This window comes from Condylura cristata, unplaced genomic scaffold (genome assembly GCF_000260355.1).
Source record: "Condylura cristata isolate star-nosed mole 26May11 unplaced genomic scaffold, ConCri1.0 scaffold00006, whole genome shotgun sequence".
Classification (NCBI taxonomy): Eukaryota; Metazoa; Chordata; class Mammalia; order Eulipotyphla; family Talpidae; genus Condylura; species Condylura cristata.
The window spans coordinates 53283563-53293575 of NW_004567107.1; the positions used below are offsets into that span (position 1 = coordinate 53283563).

Sequence of the window (10013 nt, forward strand, 5' to 3'; positions counted from 1 at the left end):
TGCTGTCTCTGCAGTGTGGAGGGGTGGACCTTCCTCTCTTGTGGGGTGCTCACCACAATGTTCTGCTAAGGCATGGCAGGTGGAAGGAATAGAGAGTTTTAGGTGGAAAATACAAGAAACAAATGTTTGCAGCTACTTCAAGGGGAGGTGTTAGGTCTCCTGGGAATCATTTCAAGGAGACTTGCTTACTAAATACCACAGAGGGGGTAGCCTGCTCCATCTCTACAGCATACCTGAACCCCATCAGTCCTGGCTTCTTTGCCTGGTTGGCACCCCCTGGCCACTGACTGGGGCCAGCAGCCCCACAGGGACTGCAAAAGTGAGCAACAGCACCCAAGCATTGGGGGGAGAAACACCCATGTGCAGTCTTTTCTTTAATCCCTTTTCTCAAGCTCATAGCAGATATCTTTACAGGCCTGGCCTAGAGCTCAGATGGTGGACTTAACTTTTTGTTAGTTACCAAAGAGCTAGACTTCCATGTCCAGGGAAGCATTGCCAAACCCTTTTCTAGAAGGACCACTGGGTTCTGCTTGTTCCCTGCAGGGTATCAGGTAGTCCGTGAGCGATGAGCAGGAAGGCAGTGGTCCTGGAACTGAAAACAAATTATCAGAAAGAACACAACCATTCAAAACTCTGGAGTTGAATGCTTGGGGGTCCGTGGGCTGCATGTGGCCATTGTGGCCCTCTCTGCTTAACACCCTCAGAGCCACATCCAAAATATCTACTGTGCCCACCAGGCCCTGCCTGACTCTCCAATACTAACTGCCTTGGGGTGTGTATTAGTACCACAAAGTGGGTGTCTTCACACAATAGAAAGGTATTGGTTAGAAGCCCCACATTAAGCTGGGGATAGGCTTGGTTCTTACCACAGGCTCCCAGGGACATACAGCCAAGCCTCTCCTTAGGTAGCAGCTGCCAGCCTTCCATGGCAATCATGATCTGTAGATACAACTCCAGTACCCATCACCTGGGCCACATGGTGCTGTCCTGTGGGTCTTGCCTCAAAAGTAAAGGAAAAAACGTATCATAGAGTGGGACAAGCCTTCCTAGGGGCTGAGGCAGTCCTGACAGAGGGAAAAGCTAAGAGAGAGGAAGCAAACTATCAGAAAGGCAGCAAGGGTGGGCCCAGGGCCAGCCCATTATCATTGTGCAGGCTGGTGGGTCCCCCTGTGGGTATCCTTGGGTGGGGGGAGGCTGAGCTCTGCCAAAGCAAGGCTAACCCCAGGTGCTAGACAGTGCTCACCCCTCCCGTGATGGTCACTCCCCCAGAAAGACCCAGAAAGCAGTAAGGGGCTGCAGCCATTAGCCCATTTCACATCTCCTTTCCTCACCCCTCTCCTCCTTTCCCAGTGGAGTGCAGAGACACCACCAGGTACTGCGAGAAGGTCAAACAGCTGAAACTCTGCCAACTCAGCCAGTTCAAATCTCGCTGCTGTGGAACTTGTGGCAAAGCGTGAAGACAGGGCACAGGGAAGAGCTCTGTCCTGGCCACACAAAGGACTCACGCAACCACCTTGGACAGAACTTAAGCTTTCTTTGTTTTATTTATTTATTTCCCCCTCCCACTCACCCCCAAGATACACCTTCATCCCACCCCTTACGTCCCCTCCCCCAGTCTTGAGGACCTCAGCATATCTCTTTCAGTTAGCTGGAGGACACAATGCTGGGAAAGGACATGGACAGAGGTCTAAAGGAGGTTGCAGAGCAGTTTGAGTCAGAGGACAGAGCGGGCTCCCTCCAAAACCTGGGTCCTGAACAGACCTAGGACGAGGCTATCACAGCCCTCAGGATAGGAGGGAGCCAGCGCCAATAGCAGGTGAGAGAAAGGAGGGCAGGGGTGCCTGGGGACTGTAAAGCATCGATGCAGACTTAGGCCAGCATGTGCCTCCTCCTCTGCCCCTCAGTGTGGAAGGGCCACACTGAGAAGCTCAAGCAGAGGCACAACTCGCTCTTCTGGGGGCAGGCAAAGGACAAGGACACAAAGCTAACAAGTAGGGATAAAGGAGACAACATCCCAGTAAGCCCGAAGTGCGCACTGGTACAGAAAACAAGAGGAGGAAGGAAGGAGACAGAAGCAAAAAGCAAGCTTTGTGTGCTCCTCGGTGGGGAGTGTAGCTGAGCCCCGATGCCCTGAGGGAGGTGTCGGCGCTGCAGGTAGTAGACGTACCCCACATATGGTCAGTGAACTGGACACACCGCAGAGGCAGTGGGGCCTGACCACCTCTGGCTTCTTGAAACTAAGAGTCCTTGGTCTGGAACTAATACTGATGTGGGCCAGTATAGTATAAATACCTGAGTGATCCGTCGGTATGACCTGTGTTGTACCACTTCGGGACATGGAACCAGGGTTACTTTGTGAAAAACAGTGTATCGGTTTGCTGCCATCCAGCCATAGCGACCATCGCGTTCCAGGACTTGGAGAGCAATAGCAGGCAGGGCCTCCTGCAATACAGTGAGCACTGCCCTCCCGTTTATACAGCAGACTGAGGTACACACAGGGTGTGGTGGCAAGGCCAAAGGATAACTAAAGCTGCCATGACAGTCCTCCAAAGTTTTTCAGCCCACTCCTTGTACACAATGAAACGCTATACTATTCTAGGAATATACACCGGTGTCGGCAAGTTACTAATTCAGTGCAGTGGCTTGGCGGGAGTGAGGTGGGCCTCCTCCCACCGTGTGGCCATGTGTAGTGCTGGGTTAGCAGGGCGGGGCAGCCAGCCAGTACCCCTCAGATAAACAAATGTCCCCCTCACAAATCCTCATTAAATGCCACTTACCCAGTGCGACCAGTGACATTTTTCAGCCAACCTGAAAGTAAAATGGGGGGAGAGAGACAATATTTAGCTGTGTCGTCCTCAGGTGAGCTATGATGACTAAGGGCGGGGGTGGGGTGTGGGAGAGGGGTCTGTCTTCCTTACCACAAAAAAAAAAAAAAAATGGGCTTTAAAAAATCATGTTACTTAAATTTCAGTGTCAACTTTATTTAAAATAAAAGAGAATGTTTTCTATGTATATCTTTTGTGAATATTTATTAGGATTTCTTGTATAAAAAGTGCAATATTAATAATTGTACATTGTTCATCCAGAAAACAAAATATTTGGGGGACTTTTTATTAACTTCCTGCAGTTGTGTTCCTGTAAACTCAGTGATAATACGGTCTTGTTCCTATTTTACATACAACCTGGTGTTTAACTCTGGACCCATTCACTGTGTATAGATTGCTTTGTAAAAGCTAACATGGGATAATGGGGCAACAGAAGGGGGCTCATTTGTGACACAGAGTTATGCATGGAATGAAGATAAATTCCATACTACTACTACTAATGTGACTGACTCTTTCTAGTTCAATACTATGGAAAACCAGTGGCCAATATTCACACTTTCTAAATAGCAGGTGTCTTGCAGCCCCCACCCCACCCCCCACCTGTTGGACTGTAACAGTTTGAGCTGGAGGACCTGGGGCTGGGGTGGGAAGTGGGGTGCTCCTTGCACGAGATGAATGTACATTTACTGTTTGTTCTGTGAATTGGGACTCAGCAGCTCACAAGATTATGAAGGTTGCTGAATAATGTGGAAGGAGGCATTTCCTCCTCTAAAACACAAAACTGTATTTATATTTTTTTTGTACAGATAATACAGCTTATTTATTTAAATCTTGTTGTTTGAGTCTCTATTAAGCTCAGCCTTCCCATCTGGTTTTGTGCAGGATGGGAGAGGGGTCATCAATGTCTATCTGAAGTAAAAGAAATTGTTCTTTCCAGTTTTGCATGTGAAGCTGGGTGCTTACAACTGGAAGGGCCACTGTCGAGCAACCCAGAGGAACTGGTTTGCAGAGATACACGTGTTCGGCCTTAGCTACCCTGAACAGTCATCTTATTTGCAGCCCTATGTAGTGGCCAGATGGAGCCATCATACCTTCAAGAAGAAAAGTGAGCACAATACCTCTGTGGATAGATGTGAACTTGGCTGCAAGACTTGTCTCGCTCCAGGGGAAAGTTTCTGCTAACAGAGGCAGACACAGCAGGAAGCAGGTGTTCTGTGCAGAAGTTCTAAAGATGCATATTAATAGGGCTAGCATCTATAGAACATTAATACATTCAATCCTCATGTCAACCCTGTGATTTTCCCCAATTACCTGTGGCGAGACTGAAAAGCCCAAGGAAGGAGGTAAACCCACTGATTCAAATCAGTGTTTGCTGTCTAGCCAGAGCCTCGCACCTACCCACCTCACTACATTGAGCTCCTGGTGCGAGAGCAGCCGTGAGTGGCCGCTGGGCTCATGCAGTATGCTCCCTATTGCTGGAGGTCGGTAGAAAGTAACAATAAGACATTTTATTAGTGCTGTTGCGTTCTTGTCTCCCAAAACCAATTCTTAGGACATTCTAGGTCTCCTATCTCGCAGATCTTAAGGCAATTTAAAAGAAAACTACTGTGGGAAATGCAGAAAAAAATAGAGGTACATTTGTAAGGTCTTCACAAGCAGGCTGTGGTGAAGGGCTGCAGGTAGACAGGGCCCACAGTGAGCCTCTGTGAAACAATCAAAGCACCTCCAGTCTGGAAGCCACAAGCCAGCCTGCTTCCCCACAGCTCCCCCACATATCACACTCCAACGAGCAGTGTAAAAATACACCAGCGAGCTAGTCTTGAACTTCCAATTACTTCCTAAGAAGCTTTAGGTGGTGCTTTAGAGAAAATGCCAATACTAGCTCTATAAATACTACCAACAACCTAACAGCATCCTACAGAGACCCAATGGGGAGATAAATAGAAAAGAAATGCTGGAGCAAAATCCCAGGAAGGCTCAAGTGGCAAAATCCCAGGAAGGCTCAAGTGGGAGAAGGGCTCAAATCAAACACATGGAACATTTTCCTGCCAAAATCGCAGAGCCCAGCAGGGAGAAAGAGCAATTCCTACCAACATGCCACCAAGAAATGGCCACAGTGTAGAAGCTTGGAGTCTTAATCACAGGTCAGATGCAACTAAAATTCCTGCTGCCCTCCCTGCACCTCTTACGCACTTTGCTTTTACAAAGGAGTTGGTGACATTGTTACCTCTAGCCAAACCTCAGCTTCTGATTCCAGCAGCTCAGGGTTTTCAACTGATTGTTGTCACCCCTAAATTGGAAGGCAGATATTGGTCATCAAAGCTTTGCTAACAAGAACTCACTTGTTACCTTGCCCATCAAGTAGAGGCTCACACCACCATTCAGGTGTATTCTGAAAGCACCTGGCCTCCATCAACCAGGTGTCAGGACTGTGATAACACAATAAACAGATGTCACTCACCTCTGTTTCCAAGAGGCAAAAATCTTCAGCCAAGAATCCCAGGCTACTCCTAAAGATACGTTTTATGTATGTGCAAACGGCAATTCAATGTGTAGTTTTATGTGAATGCAGAGAAAGCAGACACTGAGAAGTGATTCTCCTTCAGGTCATAAATACAGTTTGTTTAGGCAGAATGCTTAAAAGGGCCTCAGAGATTGTGCCATCAGCACTCAGACAGGGAACTTGCCTCCATCTCCAAGATGACATAAACAACTATTCCCCAGGTCTAGGTGATGGCCAGGGATCCCATAAAGGGTAGCAGACAAGCTGTGAACTAGTTGCCAGGTAAACAACTCTAGAAAAGATTTAATGGTGCAGGCAAGACATATGTGATAAGGTGTATCCTGGGTTTGGCTGTCTTTCTCCCAGTCCCTCCCATCACTTTTTATATAATAGTGAAAATGCCAAGAAATGACTTAGCAGAGGTCAGTGGAAAGATGACTAAGCTATTCAGTCAGGTAGTTTCCCCACAGCTTGAGCTCAGCACATCACGGTGTAAAGCCCTGAGAGCCAAGGTTCTTCATCTGCACAGCCCCACCCCTCCCCCCAGACACTCAAGCCACCTGCAAGCAGGCCCCAGGCCTGATTCCTCCACTTACCTGCACTGTGAGGACCCAGTCTTCACCCTTCCAGATGAATGGAAAACCACTGAAGACCTTCTCTTCTAGATCTCACTCTACTCAGACACTAGAGAAGCCTTCATCCTTTTGCATTACCTCCCCCTAGTTTTTATTTCTCCATCACATACCTTCTTCTTTCAGAGTTCAACAGATACTTGATTAGCAACAACTCTGTGCCAGACTAAGGCACCAAGTCACAGAAATGAAAATCAAGTCCCTGCTCTCAGGCAGTTCACAGTCCTACCCAGGAAGCAGGCACATCCCACCACAAATGCCAACATGACCTATTCTGATTTTGAAGCCCACGTTTTAGTGAAACTCCAGCTCACTTTTCTTCACCTTGTTTTCTCCACAGTCAATATCCAGGAATGGCTCCCTTCTTCTCTCCTCTGTCTCTGGAGCCTGAGAAGTCCTGACTGAACTCCTTAAGTCTATGTGGTTTCCTTAAATCTGCTTTCCACATAACAGCTAGAGCTATGGTTACATTGTGTGCAAGGACATCAGTGTAAACTGACCTATATCAGTTTAACTGAAATCTATACACAAGGAAAGGTAGCTAGGACTTAAAATATCAGCTCATAAATCTACCTTCAAAGTGCCCATTGCAAGCATTTTAAGTAATATTATCTCCATCTGCATCAGAGGATTGTGGATTAGACAAGGCTCATTAATTGCATGTCAGTGCCATGAACAGCCCTGGACAACTGGAGAACGCACGAGCATCACCGCCCTTGTGTAGTGTGGGAATCACAACCCAACAGCCTGGAGCTCCAAGTCCAGAGCTGTCCCCTGTTCTACATACTCTGGGTCTGCTTAATTGAGCTGAGAGCAGCTTTGGCTGATCCTACCATTGGAACATTCACCTTGGAGTAACTGTTTTTTGCCAAAGTGCCTAGGGTTGGACAATAGCACTTAAGGTTAAGGAGATTATCCAATTGCACCGGGCCATTTTGCTAGCATTTCTCTCTGTGCCAGAATTGATCTGATTTTGTTCACTGAAACACATCACCTTAAGTAATGAGGCTGTGTGGAGAAATGAGTTCCAGCTTCCTCTGATGGAGCTATGAAGACAATCCAGGAAGTGCTGGTCAGCCCAAATGACCAGCCCATTCAAAGAGAAATCTCAAAGGACCATACCTTCATGTTGGTAGGTATCTGGATAAGGGCCAGACTTCTCGACGTATCCTGAGGCCCCTGGGATGACCCAGCTGCATCTCTGGCCACTGTTTCTGGGTGGCTGGCTGATGATCATCATCAGTTCCTTGAGGTTCCATGCTCCATTCTCCTTTCCCTTTCTCCTCGCTGAGAAGCATGAATGCCAGCCACTACCCCCACCACCATCTACTCTCCCCTGGTGTACTCTCCTTGGAGTCCAGGGCAGGACAAATATGGAGACTATAAAATGTTTGTCACAATGCTTCTTAAAGACTGCCCAGTTTTGCTTTACCCCACTTCCTTGCAGCAAAGATGGAAAGCTAGGTCTCTCAACCATTTGCTAACCCACAGGAATGGATGCAACCTGAGTCCCAAAGTCAATATCAAAGGTAAGGAAGCCTATAGTCACAAAAGTATCTCTTTCCTCCTATTGCTTTTCTCTTACCCCTCTGCACACATCCACTCATTTTAGGGCCAACTTGAGATTTTTGGCTAAAAAATAAAACTTAAGTACAGTAGCCCCGCTTCTAACTAGAATAGATCCTAAAATATGATCTTTTTTGTTGAAAGATGACAGTGGGGCCTGGTAGCACAGCGGGTTAAAGCACAGCACTAAGAAGCTAAAGCCACTTCTGCATGAGTTCGATTCCCGCCTGCCCCGGAGATGACCACATGGCGTGGCAGACCTCTCCTGACCCACCCGCTGCTCCCCTCAGCAGTGTACTTCATAGATCTGCCTATTCTGCTCCCCACTCTGTCTCTGGTGAAGCCTCTTGCTGCCCCTGAGCCTATGGCCTGTACCCCAGTTCTGTATGCACAAGTAAATCTTAAAAAAAAAAAAAAATGATGGTGGGAATACAAAACAAAGTGACCAAAAGAATACTAAGTTGTCCAACATAATAAAAGCACGGAGATGGACGAGACCTGTATACTACAACGAACAAGGCTAGAGAAAGGGAACAGAGGAAGAGAAGTGAAGTTGAGGCAGGTCACATCTCAGCTGCCAGTCACAATCTCAGGGAAGTCACACCCTCCTTCCAAGTCAATACCTCAGTCTCCTAACTCAAAACACTCAGCACAGTCACAAGTACTAGCCCAACTCAGTGCCTGGCAACTCAGAAAAGACTTCCTTGTAGAAGGTCCAAGAAGGTCTTCAGAAAAGACCCCTTTCTTCTTAAAGCTTATTGTTCAAAAAGGGGAAGTGGAAAAAGGAAAGTTTCTAGCGATGGTAAGATGCACTTGTCCTTGTTGGTGCAAGTGCCAAGTGCCAGGCCCATTAGACCACAGAGTCCTGGCAAGGGCACCACTCCTCTTGCTGCCCAGATGCCTGCAGTTCATGGCATGCAGATGCCCCACCCTAGCCCACCACCACCTGTGTGGATGGCAGCTCCATCCTCCCGTCACTCAGATCCCAGCATCATGCTGATTGCCTCTTATTCTCTCTCCACCTCCAATCAGCAACTCTGTGGGGCCCACCTTCAAAACACAACCAGGAAGTGACCCTCTGCTCACTACCACATATAGGTTTATCTCTATGTGATAAGCCTCGGACCAGACCCTGCTTCTCCCTGGCCCCACTGCTGTCCCCTCATGGTGACCGCAATGACAGCTATATAAACCAGGTCTGAGCACTTCTCAGTTGCAAGCTTGACATTTATCACCTCAAAGTGAAAGCCAACTTCCAGACAGTGGTCTCTGTGGGCCTCGCTAGCCTCCTGACGGCTCCCTGAACACACCTGCACAGAAATATGTCCACCTCAGGGCTTTTACTCGAGCCATTCCCTGGTGTCATTATTCCCTCCTTCAAGCATCTCCAACCTCACTTTCTTAAGCAGGCGCTCATCCACAGCATCAAATACAAACTCCCATTTACTTAGCATGCTTTTTATTTATCGCATGTTGGTTGCTTTTATACATACACAAGATACTATTCTATAAAATTATGGTGCCTATTTTTGTTTACTGCTGTGTATCTCCCCCACTAAAAGATAAGTCCCAGGGCAGGAATGTGCCTGTCGTTGACTTATGTATCTAGCCCAAAGAACCCAAATAGGTATTTTCTAAAGTAAATGCATTATGTACGTAGAGATGGAAGGAGGGAGGAGGAAGAGGGGTTAGCATTCCCACCATCCCGACCACCCTTATAAGGCGGTAAATGTGGGGGGGGGGGGCAGGGAGGCATATCTAGGAGGAAGAGACCCTTGGGAGGATACTGGCGTGTCACCACCCCTCAGACAGGAAACTCACTGAATGAAGAGGAAATGAAAGCCAGAAAGACTGAAGAAGCACCTAAAAGCCCCCTGGGTGGGTCCCCAGGAGTCACCTTCAGAGCAAGAACAGAAAGGAAGCTATCCCGGCTGGAAAAGGGCACCAGGACAACCACAAATCAGATGGACACTAGGGCCGGCAGTAAACCAAACTAGAAGACCCAGCATCTTCAGAGGTATGGAAGCAACCAGCTAAGTTATTAGCAAGGAAAACAAATCACTTCCCTACGTGCCATTGCCTAAGCACTGAGGGCAAACTAGGCCCAGGGGGTATAGCTGCTTTCTGCCTCCATAACACAATCTGGAAACACCCTTTCTCTCAGAAAACCTCTAGGAATATTTTTCTAAAATAAGGAGAATCCAATCTAAAGTCAGCAAATGCTCTAAAACAAGAGCCTGAAATTTTCAAAATCTTTTTGAATAACCTTCAGCCCCTGAGGTAATCCTTCCTACTTAAATAGTCTTGTGAGTAAGTGAGCAGCATGTACAGAAAGAAGAATTACTGCAACCTAAACAACCTTTTATTTGTTGTTGTGTGTCCAGAAGCAATTAGTAAGTGTGAATGCCATCTCTGCAAACCACAGAGAATCTCTCTCTCTCTCTCTCTCTCTCACACACACACACACACACACACACACACACACAC

General features: G+C 47.4%; 1 protein-coding gene across 2 annotated transcripts in view; it reads left to right on the top strand.

Moving 5' to 3' along the window:
- ADAMTSL1 (ADAMTS-like 1) overlaps positions 1-2894 on the top strand; it is a 340785-nt gene extending 337891 nt beyond the window's left edge. For both annotated transcript variants that reach the window (XM_004677681.2, XM_012721598.1), the window contains one exon: positions 1351-2894. In XM_004677681.2, the coding sequence (XP_004677738.1) occupies positions 1351-1457 (107 nt within the window). In that variant the 3' untranslated portion in view covers positions 1458-2894. The remainder of the gene's footprint in view (positions 1-1350) is intronic.
- Positions 2895-10013: the final 7119 nt, after the last annotated feature.